Source organism: Marmota monax, unplaced genomic scaffold (genome assembly GCF_021218885.2).
Source record: "Marmota monax isolate L192 unplaced genomic scaffold, Marmota_monax_Labrador192_F-V1.1 WCK01_AAM20220418_F8-fsc00003, whole genome shotgun sequence".
In the NCBI taxonomy this organism is placed as follows: domain Eukaryota; kingdom Metazoa; phylum Chordata; class Mammalia; order Rodentia; family Sciuridae; genus Marmota; species Marmota monax.
The window spans coordinates 16357738-16377062 of record NW_026694084.1 but is presented as its reverse complement, the minus strand read 5'-3'; the positions used below and the strand labels follow the sequence as shown (position 1 = coordinate 16377062).

General features: G+C 33.2%; 1 protein-coding gene across 2 annotated transcripts in view; it reads left to right on the top strand.

Annotated features, from left to right (window-relative positions):
• Positions 1–19325, top strand: part of Nudcd1 (NudC domain containing 1) — a 68733-nt gene that overhangs the window by 6077 nt on the left and 43331 nt on the right. For both annotated transcript variants that reach the window (XM_046464723.2, XM_046464722.2), the window contains exon 2: positions 3413–3567. In XM_046464723.2, coding sequence (XP_046320679.1) covers positions 3413–3567 — 155 coding nt within the window. The remainder of the gene's footprint in view (positions 1–3412; positions 3568–19325) is intronic.

The window sequence follows — 19325 nt, the reverse complement described above, 5'->3', positions numbered from 1 at the left end:
TTCCTGTTTGGCCTAGTCACTCTGCAGTCTTGTGTGAGTGTCCAGTACCTTTCCCCATAGTCTTTCAGATGGTTCTTTCCTTGGTTTGGGGTTGGCTCCTCCAAACACATGCTGAGTTCTTCAGGGAGACCTCTGCAGATCTCTGGGGTTTGCCTCTCTGTTTGCTACTCTGACTAATCAACTGTAACTTCCATGGTTTCTCCAGACTTTCAGATCAGTCTGCCTCACTTTCCCATTTTTTATGCCTTGGTCTGGAAACTTCACAAAACTTTGTAGACTGGGGCAGTGATAGGGTTCACCTCATGTGTTTTGGGTTTCTTAGTGATCATTTTTCTATGTTACCAGATGCCTAGTATCTTGGAAACTGTTGTTTCATGTAATTATGTCTGATTTATTTTATTTTTTCTTATTAGTTATTTCAGATGGAAAAACAGAATTGCTTCCTATTCCATTTTTACTACAAACAAAAATTGTTCAATATATATTTTTAAGTGAAAACATAATTTCTCTAGTAGAGTTTACTATAAAACTCCTATCTACACTCTGTAGGAAATTATGGGGAAGATAGCCAGATAAATGTGTTATGATCCCAGAAGCATTTTATAAAATAGTTTCATGGGAGCAGTACTCCTGACTTACGTCCTGCCCTGTTTTGTAAGCCTTGTTTTAGAACTCATTATACACACTCATAACTTTTATCTTTTTATATCTTCATACACAAATAGCAAACTAAGCAAATAGTAGAAGACAGTTAATTCGTTGGGTTGATTTTAGAAGGTGAGTGGTTCAAGAAGTGACCTTTATAGATTATTATTCTTTGCTTCTCCAACACTACTTTTTAAAAACTAATGTGTTTAGATAAATATTAGGTTACATCATATTTAATTGATGTCAAAAATTGGAAATTTTATGTAGTTTAACATAATAATATACTTTGAGAGTTCAAGAAGCAGTAGTGGATACCATCCTTAGCACCATTAGCAAAAGAGTTGAATCTGTTTTACTTGAAAACAGCTAGGGATGTGGCACCCCTGGGTTCAATCTCAGGTACCAAAAACTACTGCACTGAATTCTTTATAAAAAGGGTTCCTCTTCAACCATTTCAAAGATCCCAACAGATTAGAGGTTCCCTGCCTCTTCCTTTCTTTCTTGGGAAGGCTCTACAAAAGAGCTTGCTGGTGGTTAAGCTTTGTCACATTCTGGACACTGCTTTTCTCCTTTCGCTTGTTCTGCCTCCCATCTTTATACTCAAGAAGATTGATGTGATAAATGTAGTTACAACTTTTTATTTCTCATTTAGGGCTAGAGAAGCAGCCTTTTTCTGCACACTAAGAGAGTTTTACAAACTAGTAAGCATGCCCTGTGCTGCTTGCTTCTCTGTCACAATAACTTACATAGATTATCTTATTGAAATGCAACAACCAACTCCTGTTATATCAAGGTCTTTTAACTGGTTTTCCAGAGATAAATGTGTTTGCAACTGAAATATAGTAAGGCAAAAGGCTAAGAAACTTCTGACCTGTTCATGATTATTGAGGGCTCTTTGCTCCCATAGGGAGAAAATGTATTTGTTATATTATTGTTTAAAGTTTTTTTGGGCTGTTACATTTTCATGGACATTTCCAGTGTTTCATCCACACAGTGGTCCTAAAAAAAAAATGGATAATTATTTCCTTCCTATCCATAGAACGTATATTTGTTAACCATTCCTTGCAAGTACACACTTCCTCAAGTGAAACAGTTAGTTTCCTCAACTTCTGTCAAGTCTTTCAAAATTATGATTTCACATTTGTAGTGTTCCTAATGGGTCTTCCTGAATTTATCCCTGTTTTGCTCCAGTCTGTTTTCCACATTATTTCCACCTATAAAGGTCACTTCTTGAACCACTCACCTTCTAAAATCAACCCAACAAATTAACTGTCTTCTTCTATTTGCTTAGTTTGCTATTTGTGTATGAAGATATAAAAAGATAAAAGTTTGAGTGTGTATAATAAGCATTATAAGCACTCTCTTAAAAACTCACATCTGAACTTTACTCTCCTGCTAAACAACCTAATGAATTCTTATTACACTTTATTATCAATAAAGAAATAAAGACAAGGACTTTCACAGTCTAACTCCTCCTGCCTAGTTCTCTAACTTCATTCATCTCTAGCCATTCTTTTTGTTCTGTATGTAGCAGTATGTCCTTCGTTTGGTTCTTTGAACATACGGTTTTACTCCTACTTTTTTTGCTTAGAGTACAGAGTTATATGTGGAAGTATGAGCATATTTCTTCTTAATTCTTACTTACCTTTTATGTCTTGGCTTAATCCTTGAAAAACTTTCATTAGTCTCCCAAGTAAAACTCACTACTTTTTGTGTTCTTTAGTAACTGGTAATTTTTCTTTATAACATCACAGTTTAATATATAAAATTATGATATAAAAATTATGTAAGATTTATGTAACTGAGTACTGTTCATTTCTTCACTTAATTGTAAGTGCTAAGAAGATACTCTTTGCTCATCACTGTATCTATTAAAATATTTTCTAGATAAATGATTGAATAAGTGTAAGTTAGCCAGGATTCAAATCAGGTATTAGAAGCAGGAAAGGTAAGTAAGTATTCTGCGAGAAGAAAATAGTTGTGATTAGAATACAGTAAAGCATATACTTTATATCAAGATAATATATTGGCCCATCATAGTCCACTTACATATTTTCTATTGCAGAAATTAATTACAGGTCCTGGGCAGCATTGAGCTATAAGCATGGAGAGGCAAGTAGGAGCTTGAGAGGAAGAGAACATGTTTGTCAGATTTAAAATGAGGGAGGCAGCTAATGTTTTAGTGAAGAATGCCCTTTTCTGGAAGTAGGAAGCCTTGTGTCTATTCCAGCTGTGACACTGTTTTGTTCTGTACTATTAGAAGGATTTGACATGATATTAGAGAAGTTGCAGTTGGTGTTTATATTTATTTCCATATCTGTGTAGTGATAAAATAAAACCATTCTCTTTATTTCTTAATGTGTGTTTAAAATGAAAATATAATAAAATGGAAACATTTAAAATTATAAAAATACTTAAAAAAATTGGGCTTATTATTTGCCCTAAAGACAGGAAAACCTTCATTCTTAGAATTTGTTCTTAATTATAAAAAGTGCCTAAAAGAAGAGTTATGATTTAAAAAAATCTATCTACTACAGTCACTATGTTCTAGGTTCTAAAGGGTATAACCATATCCTCCTACTAGTCATCTGCACACAGTGCATATTAGATATCCAGAAATTATTAAGTGATCATATAGTGAATTGCCCTGAAGCAGCCTTTGTGATTGTCATGCATGGTTTCCTTGCCTTTTAGGTATTCTGTAAAAAGGAACAATCTGAATAAAACTCTTGATGATTATGTTTATTTATTTATTATATTTCAGCTGTGGCAGAGGTAAAACTTCGTGATGATCAATATACACTGGAACACATGCATGCTTTTGGGATGTATAATTACCTACACTGTGATTCATGGTATCAAGACAGTGTCTACTATATTGATAACCTTGGAAGAATAATGAATTTAACAGTGATGCTGGTAAGAAAAATAAATATACTATATAATAATAGAATTTATCCAGTTCTATTTGATCTTTAATTTTTCCTTTGAATAAGATATCCACGCAATTAAGGTACATATATCTTTAGTGTATATATAAGGCTCAATTTTTGCTTGATTCAATTTAAATTTTGTCCTTTGTTCCTGTTATCCTCAATTATTTATTCCGGTCTGCTCCCATCATTATGTGATCTATTTAATTGAATTTATAAATCTGGATGTAGCTAATTTGGTTGCTTTTTCCCATGTGATATGTTTTTAGTTTTAGTTGTTACATTAGTTATTTTTAACTATATAATTGGGTAAAACATTTAGGATTGTTTGATCCATTGTAAATTGATTCTTTTAATATTATAAAATATCTCTCTTTATCTGTAGTATCTGGTAATAAATTTGTCTTAAAATCATCTTTGTCTGGTATTAGCATAATCATTGTTGGCTTTTTAAAAATTATTATCTTTTTCTTTTAATTTATCAGTGTTTTTTTGGGGGGGGAGGGTTGTCACACTTGTAGCCTCATACATACCAGATAAGTGCTCTAACACTGACCTACATCCTTAATCTTTTTCTAATTTTATTTTAAAATTGGGTCTTGCTAATTTGCACAGACTAGCTCAAACTTGTGATCCTCCTGCTTTAGACTCCTAAGTAGCTGGTATTGTAGGTATGTACCACAACTACTGACCATCGTGACCAACTGTGTTCTTATTTTTAAAGTGTATTCCTTACAAAAAAACCTTTGGTTTTCTTTTAAATGCAATATGATAATCTTTGTCTTTTTATTAGAGGGATTAATGTATTTATATTTAATTTAATTACTGATAGTCTTGGGTTTTATATTGCCATCTTGCTATTTCTTTTCAGTTTTATTCTTTGTTCCTTGGTATCTATGTTCTTACTTTTTGGGAGGCTAAATTGATATTCTTCATTTTACTTTCTTAAAATTCCATTTGATTTTCTCTTTTGACTTTGTATCTAAACCTGTTAGTATTTTATTTATAATGGTCAGTGTAGAGATTATAGTATTTGTCCTCAGCTTGTCATAGTCTGCCTATGATTCCACTTAAAGTGTAAAATCCTACAGTAATTTAACTCCTTTTACTTTCTTCCCCTCTCATCCTTTGAGCTACTTTTGTCATATGTTTTACATCTTCATATGTTGTAAGCACCATAATACATTGTTAATATATTTACTTAAAATAGCTAGTAGTCTGTCCATTGGTTTCTAACTACTATCTGCATCTTCCAGTCTTCTTACGCATTGTACCTACAAGGTATTCTGATTTGCTTGTCTCCTCTTACTGCTTCTTTCTTAAATTTTTACCAAATCTAAACTTTTTAATTTTAGAAGAGACAAGGTGCTCGTGTAATTTCAAAAACAGAAAATTAAAAATAGTTTTTAGTGACATCTTCCTGACCCTATCTTTTTTATCTGTCTTGTCTTTAGTATTCATTTTCCAGCAATTTTTTAAAAGTTTTTTGTTTGTTCTTTCAGAGGTAATGGGTTTTTTTGTTTGTTGATTTTGCAAGTATACACCTGAAGTGATATATATGTATATCACTATATGTGTGTGTGTATATGTATATATTTTCTTAAAAATACAAAGTTTTTCTTTTGGTATTTACAGTTCATAAGGCTTTCTTTTCAGCATTGTCTTCTACCACTTGTATACTATATTCAAGCAACACCAAACCCTTGCAGTTCTTGAGACAGACCCTGTGTCCTATTGCCACTAGACCTTTTCTTATGTGATTACCTCTACTTGGTATATGCTCTTAGTTCCGTGTCAGGCTGCTTTCTAATTTTTAATTAAGGCCCCGTTAATTATTTCTTAATTTAGGAGGCTTGCCCTGACATTCTGCTGACTCAAAAATATTCACACCACTGACTGTCAGATCTACCTGGGCTGTGAACTCCCTCTATGCCAGAGCAATTTTACTGCACAGGGTCAGATACTATAGGTTTTGTGGGCCTATCCCTTGTCATAATTATTGACTTTCTGTTTTAGTGGGAAAATAGCAATAAACAGTTGTAAATGGATGATTGTGATGAACTTCCAGTAAAGCTTTATTTACAAAAGGAGACAGAGGCCCAGAATTGCCTTGTGAATTATAATTTGCCTACCCCTGGACTAAGGCCATAGATCTTTCTTATGTTTCTATAATCCTAGCATCCAGCATATGACTTAGTTAGTATATTTGTTAAATGGAGATCAGCTGTAAAAAACTCATTCAGACTCTTTCTTTTATTTCTAATCCAGGTATAGGTTCTGTATTGGTGTTGCAGTGTTTGTCTCAAAATGTTAGGGAGGAAAAGTTACACATTTTCTGGTACTGAGAAATCTTCCCTCTAGGTGGCTCCAAACACCTAAGCAAAATTCTGATTGTTTCTTGTGTGAACAGAAGAGATAGAATCTGTCCTCTTAAGTCCAATTGATTTTCTTCACTAGAGCTGCCTTGACTTAGAATTACTTCAGATCCAATGTGTATAAACCAGTTAAAGTAATAGAACATATATGTGATTTAGTGACTATGTTTTGATTTGTATGACCAAATAAATTTTGTTTTAGAGTTGTGGATATACATGTATGTATATGAAAATTTTCCTGTAATTTTGCTGATAACAAAGATTTTTTAAAAGTTAAAGCACAGTGTGTAAAAATATTTTGAAAAGTGAAAGGTAGTATGCACATTTAAGGAGGTGGAATTAATACAGGATGCCTTACAACGAAGGAAACTAAGGAATAGAGATATAAATAACTTGTCTAAGTCAAACAGAATTTGAAGCAGAGTCTGGATTTGAACTAGTCTGTTCCAGTGTTCTACAATGTTCCACCCATTCTCCTTATTATTGGTTAATAAGACAATATATCAAGGTAAATAGTATGATGTGGCATTGTCCAAGCAAATAGTTTTTTGTCTTGACAAATTAAAATCCAGTTTAAATTTTTGTGCTTAATGTTAACGTTTATATATTCTTCTTCTTTTAAATTTTTATTGACTCTTTTTAGTTATATGTGACAACAAAATTCATTTTGTTATAGTTATAAAAGCATGAAATATATGTTATTCTAATTAGGACCCTATTCTTGTGTATATTGTGTATGTATACAATGGTGGATTCCCTGTAGTGTATTCATATATGTACATAGGAAAATTATGTCAGATTCATTCCACTGCCTTTCCTGTTCGTGTCCCCTTTCCTTCATTCCCCTTTGTCTATTCTACTGAATATCTGTTCTTTCCCTCTCTCTGTTTATTGTGGGTCAGCTTCTACATATCAGCAAAAACATTTGGCTTTTAGCTTTTTGGTCTTATGTAATTTAGCTTGGTAGTCTCCAGATCCATCTGTTTACTGGCAAATGTCATAAAGACATTTTTCTTAATGGCTGAATAATACTCCTTTGTGTATATGTATCACATTTTCTTTATCCATTCATCTGTTCAAGGGAGCCTAGGTTGGCTCCATAGCTTATCCATTGTGAATTGAGCTGCCATAAACATTGACGTGGCTGAGGTACTGTAGTATGATTATTTTAAATCCTTTGGATGTATACCAAGGAGATGGGTAACTGGTCAAATGGTGGTCCCATTCCTTGTTTTCTGAGGAATCTCCATACTGTTTTCCAGAGTGGTTGCACCAGTTTGTAGTCCAACCAGCAATGTATTTGTAGTCTTTTTATTTTTTTATTTTTTAATACTTATTTTTTAGTTTTCGGCGGACACAACATCTTTGTTTGTATGTGGTGCTGAGGATCAAACCCGGGCCACACGCATGCCAGGCGAGTGCGCTACGGCTTGAGCCACATCCCAGCCCCATATTTGTAGTCTTGATCATTGCCTTTCTAACTAGAGTGAGATGAGATCTCAGTGTAGTTTTAACTTTGCATTTCTCTAATTGCTAGAGATGTTGAACATTTTTTATATATTTGTTGACCATTTATATTCTTTTGAGACGTGTCTGTTTAGTTCCTTTGCCCATTTATTGATTAGGTTATTTGTGGGGCGTTTTTTTTTTGTGTGTGTGTGTGTGTGTGTGTGTGTGTTAAGCTTTTTGAGTTCTTTATATATCCTGGATGTATCTGAGATGTATGTGGCAAAGATTTTCTCCCATTCTGTAAGTTCTCTCTTCATGCTGTGGATTGTTTCCTTTCCAGTTAAGAAGTTTTTTAGTTTGATGTCATCTCATTTTATTTTACTTCTTGTGCTTCAGGAGTCTTGTTAAGGAAGTCAATTCCTGAGCCAGAATGTTGGAGTGTTGAGCCTACAATTTTTTCTAGTATATGCAGAATTGCTGGTCTAATTTCTTGGTTTTTGATTCACCTTGAGTTGACTTTTGTGCAGGATGAGAGATAGGAGTTAAATTTCATTCTTCTACATACGGGTTTCCAGTTTTCCAAGCACCATTTGTTGAAGAGGCTATCTTTACTTTAGTGTACACGTATGGTGCCTTTGTCTAATATGAGATAACTGGTTTCTTGTGGGTTTGTCTCTTGTGTTTTCTTTTCAATACTCAATAAGGAGTACTTTGGCTATTCTGGGCTTTTTATTTTTCCAAATGAATTTCATTACTGCTTTTCTGATTTCTATGAAGAACATCATTGGAGTTTTGATGGGAATTGCATTGAATCTGTATAGCACTTTTGGTAGTATGGCCATTTTTACAATATTAATTCTGCTTATCTAAAAACATGGGAGATCTTTCTATCTTCTGAGATCATCCACAATTTCTTTCTTTAGTTTTCTGAAGTTTTCATTGTAGAGGTCCTTCACCTCTTTTGTTAGATTGATTCCCAAGTATTTTTTTTTTTTGAGGTTATTTTGAATGGGATTTTTTTCCTAACTTCTCTTTCCACTAATTCATCATCTTCTTAAAATTAAATTTGTTCATAATGCAGTAAATTATATTATATATATATAAATATACAAATGGAGATGTATTTGCTCAGTCATATGTTAGTAAATGTTGAACAACCAACTTTCTGGACAGTGGGTTGAGGGCTGATTTGTAGAGTTCACCAACTTCTGTGGTGTAAAATATTCCTATCAAGGCTGATTTCAAACTACTGCTTGCGGGATTTTTAGAAATTTAGTACTTAGCTTCCATGAGTCAGTAGGCATTGCTTTAGCATATTACTGTATCTGCTAGAACTAAATTTAAAGAACAAAAAGTAGAAAATAAAAAGTGAAATAGTACCATTTAGCTCATTTAAATTTGGTGAGGGGTTCAGTCAGTTAAGTAGCTGTGATAATGAAATGCTTATAGTGCATAATTTGAACACTAAATAATTCATAGATTTTTATATATTAAGGAATTATTACTTTTAAGTAATAATAATTACTTAAAGTATGTTTATGAAATTGTAGGGATTTTTGTTTGTTTTTGTAGTCCTATCAGAGATTGGTACCCAAATACTTTGGTTGGAATAACTAGGATTTTCTTCATAGTGATGTGGGTACATATACATGTATGGGAAATTAGACTTATCATAATCTAATGATAATAATTGGAATTATATGTTGGGTATATGGGGATTCATTATGTTTTACCTACAAATCTTAAAAACAATAAATCTGTCTCTTTCCTATGTGGGATTCTAGTTTCTTAAATAGACAGGAGAGTAGTATTTATTATAATGGGAACACTTTTACAGCATACTCTTTTTTGGGGGGCGGGGTGCTGGGGATTGAACTCAGGGGCACTCCCCAGCCCTATTTCATATTTTATTTAGAGACAGGGTCTTACTGAGTTGCTTAGCACCTCACTTTTGTTGAGGCTGGCTTTGAACTCATGATCCCTGTGTCTCAGCCTCCTCAGCTGTTGGGATTACAGGCGTGCACAACCGTGCCAGTTTACAGTATACTCTTATGATATACATTTTTAGTAGTACTATGGGATGAATTCTGTCCCCCTAAATTCATATATTGCAGTTCCAATTCCCCATGTGTCTGAGGTTAGAGTTAGGGTTTTTAGGAGGTAATGAAGAGTAATTAAATAAAGTCATAGGACTGAGGACCTACTCAAATAGGGTTGTGGACTTTAGATGGAGAGGAAGAGAGAGATGTCTTTCCTAATGCACAGATGAAGTAAAAGCTATGTGAGGATGCAGCAAGAAGGCAGCATCTGCAAGCCAACTTGAATGCCTCCCAGCAGCTGACTCTGTTGGACCTTAATGTGACCTTGTAGCTTTGAAACTGAAGAATACCTGTTAAAATTCCCAGTATGTAGTATTTTGTTTGGCAGCCCTAGTAGACTAATACAGGTATATATTGATTTAGACCTGACTCTGCCTTGGACATGTTGGCTCTGTGATATTGGGCAAATTGCTCCCTCATTTTAGGCCCTTATGTCTTTATGAGAATATAAAAGGCTTGAATTCTCATCAGTGTTGTCTCTGAAACCCTAAGCCCTAAAGAATTCCTTGGCACTGCATAGGCAAGGAAGATCTACCCTCCACTCTACCCGCTAACTGATACAGATGCAGCTCTATGTGTTTGTCTATTTCATATAAAATTTTTTAAAAGAAGGGGCTTTCTGGCAAAGACAATTTGACAATTAGATAAGATTATCCCTAAGACTTGTTCTAGTATTTTATTATGTTTTCATATAAATCCAGAGAATATATTTTTAAATATTCAATTATAATGATCATTTAATATTTGATATCGATATACAGTGTTATTTAATATTTATTCTTGTAAGGTATATTATTCCATTAATTTCAGATTTTGAAATTGCTGGCAGCCATGGACCTGCATAGTGTACAGATTGTAGTTATATCCCTGAAATAATCACTTTGATGACTATAAATATATAAATTGTATAACTGCTTGTTGACAAATGTTTGCTTGAAGTTTTTATGCTGTGGTTTTTAGAATCATGCTTATTTACGTAAATTAACTGGGGAAGAACAGGAAAAGTGAGCTAGCCTTAAAATTAAAGAAAAAATATAAGTTAATGTAGATATTCTGTTTTCCTTATAACTGATTCTTTTTGTAAAAATAATTCAGACTACTTAAATCAATCTGCTACTTTTGTTTTTTGTCCTCTGAGTAATATTTCAAAGCTACTTATATGTTTTGATTATTTGGCTTATTTGCAGCATCTATATAGATGCTATAAAGATTTCTATTATTATTTATCGGTGAAATCCCATTTCTTTGTTTCTTTATCTCTTTTATTTTATTTTATTTTTATTTTTTTGGTTAGTAAAATAGAAATAGTTTGCTCCTGGGGAACATTTTCAGTGAAACCTGGTGATAGTAGTTTAAATAAATGTCTTGTTTCTTCTCCTTTAAGAGGAAGATTTTCCTAGATCTTTCTCAAAGGCTCATCTAAAACCATTTTTATTTGTTCTGTTTTACCGGTTTTTCATCTTTCATTATTTGCTAGAAAAAATTAAAGGTGTACTCAGTTTTCTTTAGTTTTCTGAGATACATAATTTTTCTGAATAAGAAATATTTTTCTTAAAACATTTATTGAATATTTCTATGTACTTAGTAGCTACATACACAAAGTGGTAACATGCAAAGTGGAAATAATAATAAGATGCCAAAATAAGAAGGAAGAATGACAGATGTTAAAGGATGTATGTTCAAGGAAGATTTCATAAAATGTCACCCTAACAGAGTTCTGAATGATGAGTTAGAAGTTACCATGCAGATTGGGGCTAACTGGATACATAACACAACTTAATAGGCAAATTTGGCAAACTTCACCAGGCATTATTATTCACTGAGGGTATTCTATTTTTGTGTGTCTAATGCATAGAGTATGCATGGAAAGACTTGGAAGGAATACAGGTTATAGATGGAGATGAGGTTGCTAAGGTGACAGATGGTCAGATTTGAAGCAGACCAGGAGTGGTCATGTTATTTTGTATTCAGCAGTGGAAAGGTAAATGAGAAAGGCTGTTTTTATGTTTGTTTGGTTTTTTTGTTTTGTTGTTGTTGGTTTTCCCCCTTGTTTAGTGCTATGCTGGACTGAAAGATGGGCATGGATAGGGTCACATTTAGGACTCAGAAGTTTGGTTTTGTCAGTTAACTCATTGATAATCAGAATTTGGAATACTAAATTTCAGTTTAAGTCACAAAGGATTGGTTGGAAGTCTGAAATGAGAGCTTAGTGATTGTATTTGAAATACAGATAAGCAGCTTAGACTGGTAGGTATATTTTTCTTCCATTGCAAAATTTTTATGGAAAATCAGATACTGTAGTTATGCTTAAAAAACTTGATATTAAATTAGAGCAGAGATTAATATGTTTTTATTCTTTTTCATGACCTATTTTATCTTTTCTATGAACAACTTAGAGGAACTAGTTATAGTTTCTTATTTAGTTTCTTTTTGTGGGCTTTACTTAAAGATACTATATACATGTACACTTTGTATGGGCACTATATATTTGAATGTTGTGTACAAACAAGCCATGTTCTTGCTCAGTATTCATTCCTGTGAATTCTGTTGCCCAATGCATGATCATTCATGTTCACGTTCTGTGCATGCATAGTTTATACCATATTGTGTCTTTTAATTTTAAGAATATTTTTTTCTAGGTTCTGTTTGTTTCTATTTGTTTAAGAAGACAGAAAATCTGGAATGTCACTCATGAAAATTCTGTAAGAATGTTAACTTACAGAGTTCAACTCAGTCTAATTTATACTCTTCACTCAGCATTCAAAATATTTATTGAATTCCTACTATATGTTGTGAGTACTGGGAATGCTGCAGCATACAAAATAAAATTTTTTCTACTTTTTTTTTAACATCAAAATGTAAACCACTTCTTTCTCTCTCTCAATGTGACCTTAACATTGAAATAATACCCTCCTTCGTTATGTATTTATGTATGTTCAAATCAACATTTGTCTTTTCATATACACAGTGTACATTTATTGACTTTCCTGATAAATTAGAACTTTTTGGCATAATTTAGAATGGTGATTTTTGAAAGTTTTTACAAGTTGCCTTCTTTCCTAGTTCTTAATTATCATTCTCATCCCTAAACTATTAGCACTTCATCTGTATCCTCTAACAGTTGGATTATAAATTCTTGAATTATTTAGTTGAAAAGACATAATGCACTCTGAAAGTAGTTTAGTATATCTTCCAGGAAAAAGATCCACCTCATATTTTTTTTCCCTTCAGCTGGTAAATTACAGTGTAGGACTGAGTGCCCCTAAATGTTGGTTTCTTTTCCCCTGGGCTAGCAGGTGTCCTTAGAGAGGAGTTCTTTGGTGGTTTTTTGTTGTTGTTTTTGTTTGTTTGTTTGTTTTGTCAGAGAGGTAGTTATAGGGCCCTGATCCTGACTTTTTGGAATAAAGCAGAGGAAGAAAATATGTGTTCTTACCTTTTAATATGTAGGCATTCATTGAATCCTCTTTTTACCTCTGTGTTCATCTGTCTAGAATTAGTCTGTTGGGAATATTGAATGAATTGTGGGTCTCTGAACTGCCCAGAGACAGAGGGGACACCTCCCTTGGGAATTTCTCAGTGCAAGGGAACCAGTTGAAGATCACCCAGTCGATATAATGATGCCCTGTAAGAAGCAGATTCTGTGCCAGCCATTGAATTTATAAGTTCATGGTCTTGGGTTCAAATGCCTGCTGCCCACCTGCTGCCTAGAGGTAAAGAGTATGGGTGCAAGCTAATAAGTTCTAATTGGGCTGCTTTTACCCTCAACTTGGGTTTTGTTTATCTTAAAGAAACTGTCTCACAATAAAGCCTTCTGATCTTTAAAACTATATAATAAACGTGCTGAGCTCACTCTTGGTTAATCTTCCTTCACAAGAGGCAGGCTGACCCAGCAAGCTCCAGATTTTTCTCTACTTTTGTGTCTGTTTGCCTTTTTCCAAATCCCTTCATCGACCTGTCCAGTTAGACCTGTTGGTAACGTCAATCTGTTTTAAACTTTCATTAAACAAATCTCCTGTCTCCTCTCCCACCCCCAGCATAGGGAATTCATGTTGATTTGGGGAATGTTTGGTGTTTTTAAGACCTTGTTTCTCAACCCAAAACACAGTATGTCTTTCCATTTATTTAGATCTACTTTTTATGCCCTCAAGTAAGATTTTTGTAGTTTGTTGTATTCTTTTTTTTTTTATATATTTTAAATATTTTTTTTTCCTTTTTTTTTTAATTTTTTATTGTTGGCTGTTCAAAACATTACATAGTTCTTGATATATCATATTTCACACTTTGATTCAAGTGTGTTATATTCTTTTTATTAAATTTATTCTTAAATATTTTATAGTTTCTGCCACTGTTGTGAAATAGATTATAGTTTTTTTTTTCTATTTCCTTTTCTATGCATTTTTTTAAATTTTTTATTGTTGGTTGTTCAAAACATTACAAATTTCTTGATATATCATATTTCACACTTTGATTCGAGTGGGTTATGAACTCCCATTTTTACCCCATATACAGATTGCAGAATTACATCAGTTACACATCCATTGATTTACATATTGCCATACTAGTGTCTGTTGTGTTCTGCTGCCTTTCCTATCCTCTACTATCCCCCCTCCCCTCCCCTCCCCTCCCCTCCCCTCTTCTCCCCTCCCCTCCCCTCTTCTCTCTCTACCCCCTCTACTGTCATTCATTTCTTCCCCTTGTATTATTTTTCCCTTTCCCCTCACTTCCTCTTGTATGTACTTTTGTATAACCCTGAGGGTCTCCTTCCATTTCCATGCAATTTCCCTTCTCTCTCCCTTTCCCTCCCACCTCTCATCCTTGTTTAATGTTAATCTTCTTCTCCTGCTCTTCGTCCCTACTCTGTTCTTAGTTACACTCCTTATATCAAAGAAGACATTTGGCATTTGTTTTTTAGGGACTGGCTAGCTTCACTTAGCATAATCTGCTCTAATGCCATCCATTTCCCTGCAAATTCTATGATTTTGTCATTTTTTAATGCAGAGTAATACTCCATTGTGTATAAATGCCACATTTTTTTTATCCATTCATCCATTGAAGGGCATCTAGGTTGGTTCCACAGTCTTGCTATTGTGAATTGTGCTGCTATGAACATCGATGTAGCAGTGTCCCTGTAGCATGCTCTTTTTAGGTCTTTAGGGAATAGACCGAGAAGGGGAATAGCTGGGTCAAATGGTGGCTCCATTCCCAGCTTTCCAAGAAATCTCCATACTGCTTTCCAAATTGGCTGCACCAATTTTCTATGCATTTATTGATAGAGAAAAACTGTGTTATATCCACAGCCACCTTATTTGATAATTCAGTAATTTTTTAACAACTTCTTTTAAGTCTACATTTATATCATCAGAAAAGGAGATAGTTTTAATTCTTTCCATTCTTTATGAAAATGACAATAATAATAATAATAATAATAATAATAATATCATTTCATTTTTGTCTTACTGCTTTTATAGATAGAACTTCTGAGACAAGGTCATAAATAGTGGGGATTTCAGATATCCATTTCTCTTAAGCTTGTGATTTTATTATAATGGTTTTTAATTTTTACTAAAAATTATTGGTTTTGACAAATAACTTTGTTGTTTTAATTTTCGTTCTGTTTAGATTTCTATTCAATGTTTTTATTAAGAATGGTTGCTAAATTCTATCAAATGCCTTTTCAGATTATATTTGCTATTAATGATCACAGAATTAAATTGATATAGTCCTTGTATTAGTCATATTTACATTAATATAACAAACACCTGAGGTAATCAACTTAGAATGAAAGAAGGTTTATTTTGGCTCACAATTTTGGATGTTCCGGTCCATGATCAATTCTGGTCCATGATCACCTTGTTGCTTTTAGGCCTGTGGTGAGGAAGCACCTTAAGGTTGCAGCACATGGTGGAACAAAAACACTCATCTCATGGCCAGGGAAATGAAAGACAAAAAGAGACTGGGTTTCCAATACTCTGTTTGCAATCACACTGCCAGTGACCTAAGGGCCTCCCACTAGGCCCTACAATTAAAAGGTTCCATCACTTCCTAATAGTACCAAGCACAGCACCCAAACTTAAATATATGGGCCTCGGAAGGGCATTCCAGATACAAACAAGAACAATATTTAATTTACAAACCAGAGCAATCTTCTAAGTATTTCTAGAATAAACCTTTATGGTGAGAGAGCATATTCCTTTAATACATTGTTAGATTCTATTATTGACATTTTATTTAGAATGTTTGCATTTATCTCCACAAGTCCATGATAGTTGTATTTTGGTTTTGGTGTTATTTCACAGATTTTGATTAAAGTTTTTCTGGCTTTCTTAAATGAATTGAGGAGCTTTCTTATTTTTCTGAAGACTGATAAGTTTAAGATTAGAGTGATTTTTTTCTTTATATGTTAAGTAAAGATCCTCTTTGGCTATATTGTATTTTGTTATTCTTTTCAATAGTAGTTCTCTAATCACCTGTACAGTTTATTCTGTGGTAATTGGTTTATTTAAATTGGTTCTTGAATTTATACACAATGGAATATTACTCAGCAATAAAAAATAACAAGATCATGGCATTTGCAGGGAAATGGATGGCATTAGAGCAGATTATGCTAAGTGAAGTTAGCCAATCCCCAAAAAACAAATGCTGAATGTCTTCTCTGATATAAGGGGGGTGACTCAAAATGGGGTAGGGAGGGAGGAAGTGCATGAGAAGAAGATTACTTCTAGATAGGGAAGAGAGGTGGGAGGGAAAGGAAGGGAGAAAGGGAATTGCATGGAAGATGGAAGGAGACCCTCGTCGTTATACAAAATACATGTATGAAGATGTGAGAAAAAAAAAAGAATTGTGTCACCTTAGATTGAGTAGAGAGAAGTGATGGGAGGGGAGGGGAGGGAGAAGGAAGGAAAGGAAGGACAGTAGAATAAAATAGACATTATTATTGCTGTGTGTATATACGTGACTGCATGACCAATGTGATTCTGCCACCTGTACACTCAGAATAATGAGAAATTATATCCCATCTGATTCAAATGTATGATATGTCAAGATCATTGTACTGTCATTGTAACTAATTAAAACAAATTAAATTTAAAAAATAAATAAAAAATAAATTGGTTCTTAGGTAAATTTTCCTATATATTTCTAGTAAGTGAAATCAATTTCCTCTTAAGTTTTCAAATTTGTTACTATTGTTTCATGCACTGTGCTTTTCAGATTATTGATATTTCTTTCTGTATTTTTTCTCTTTATCCAGTCAGTCTTTAGAAAGATATTATTATGTTTTTAAAGAGCCATCTTACAGGTTCTTTTAGTTAATTTTCTGCTTCAGCAGTTAAGGTTCTTTCTTTGGCTTTCAAATTCTGTTGTCACTTGAAGTAATTGATCTGAACAAAAACTAATTTCAGGATACCATTCCCAATGGTTGTTTCAGTGTCAGAGTTGGTTTGGTCTGGAAATCTAAATTTTATCAAGTATGTCAAGGTGATTTTGCTAGTGTTCTTCTTGAGAAGCCCTGTATCTGGGATACAGAAGACTATCATGCTTATTTCTGATAATTTTTCTGTTTAGTAACAAAGGGAATCAACCTAATCTTTGAGCTTCTATGTTGGAAATGGTTGGAAAGTGTTGAACACTGATTAGACATTGGCTTTTTATGTATAGCAAAAACACTAATGTTTATCCATTTTACTATGATTAATAAATTTTTTGAGCCAAAAATACAAATGCATAAATACCACTCTCTTGTGCATGGGGTACAAATGACTCCCCTTGTTAACTCTGGAGTAAACACTGTTCAAAGTGGAAGATTGTAGAGCCCAGGACTTGAATTTTTCTCATCTTGCTCAGCTGACTTTATAAGGAGCCAGAAGGTGGCAGCAGTTCAATACAGTTTTATAGAGCCATTACACTACCAAGTAAGTTTAATTTGTGAGTTTACAATTGCTAATTTTTGAGAAATTTCAGTTGAAAGTGTGCTTAGGAAGTAGAAAATATTTTAGAAAAGCACAAAAAGTGTGTTTAAAGTTTTATTCTAGATCATCATTATTTTATATCATATTATACCTCATTTTAAGGTATTTATCCAGTTTCTTAAAACTTAGGGTATTCTTTTTTTTTTTAATGTTTATTTTATTTGTTTTTATTTTTTTATGTGGTGCTTTTTTTTTTTTTTTTTAATGTGGTGTTTTATTTTTTTTATGTGGTGCCTCATGCGTACTAGGCAAGCGCTGTACCTCTGAGCCACAACCCTGGCCCCGGGGTATTATTTCTGTTATAATTTTTTCCCATTTAATTGGAAAACTATATTGTTTCTGCTGCTAAAGAAGAATGTCATCTTATTTTGTATGTTTAAGATCTAGAGGACAGTTGCTGGATTTCATTTGTAAGTATATTTGTGAGGTTGTTCTTGAAGTGAAAAGTTACAGTTACTTGTTAGTCCAGCTCCTTGCATGACAGTATGTTCATCTCTAGACTTGAATCTCAGCTTATTTTCAATAGTTGAGCTGATTGACAAGTAGATAGTTATTTCCGTAGTTAAAGATAAAAATCAAAGGTAAATTCTTAGAACTATGTGTGTTTAATACATTATTGAAAGCATCATTTTACATCCAAACATTAATTGAACTGCAGTTGGTTAGAAATACCTATTCTTAAAGCTTTAGTGAAAAAATAAAGAAGGAAGAAGATGACCATCTTCCAAATGAAGTTAATGGTTATTAATGATGAAAGATTTTCTCCAGAAAAAGATCACTTCCTTTTAAAAAAGCAAAATATTAAATGTCAATACCTAATAATACTGGTAAATGGAATCTCTACTTAATTTTGATTGACCATTGTTTTAAATTTGAGTGTCTTTTTCCTGTAGATGTGTATATATTAGAAAAACAATGGTGTGCAGCATCACATGTCTGTAATTCCAGGAATTTGGGGGCTGAGGGTGCAAGATTGTAAGTTCAAGGTTAGCCTTAGCAATTTAATAAGATTCTGTCTCAAAATAAAAAATTTAAAAAAAAATTTAAAAGGGGTGGGGGAAAAAGCTCAGTGTAAAGCACCTCTGGCTTCAGTCCTCAGTACCAGAAAAAGAAAAAAAAAAAAAAACAGTTCCTTAGTTGAAGCTTCACTGCATATAACTGTAAGAGGGCTCCAAACTCCAGTTTAGAAATGTTTTTCATAAACATATAACTTAGGTATTGATATTTATTTATAATGTAGTTTACATACAATCCCTGGAAGCTTTAATTTTTGTATTACACCTTATTGACTCAGGAATCTTAATTAAAAATACTATATAATATCCTTAGGAAAAACTGAGTATATGGTAGTTGTAGTCAAAGTGGGGTTTTGGTAGGGGAGAGGAGGGAGGGTAGGGGTGTTCGAGAAATTGTTGCGATCTGAAGTATTATTTGTTTAGAAAAAGGTTGGAAATGGCTTATTTTCTAGTATATGTCAAATAAGGGAAAGCCTATCAATTAGTAAAACTGTCCGTGAAGGTTATTCAGAGATAATTTAATGCTTTAGTGTAGGACTTATTGAAGAAAAAGTTTCATTGCTTATAGTCCAGTCAAAATTAAATTGTACTCTGAGAATTAAATTTCAAACATCATGAACATTTATGCAGCTTACACTGTATCATTTAACTCAAGTAAGAGAGGTACTGTTTTCTTTGTATTTTAAGTTCATTAATTTTGGTTTCACATTTATATGCTTAGCATCTTAATTATTCTATTGAATATTGTATCACTTTATCTGATAATTAGACTTCTACCAACCTCAGTCATGTGTAACCATGTATTTAAAAGAACATGACTTAAAACAGCAGTGTATGA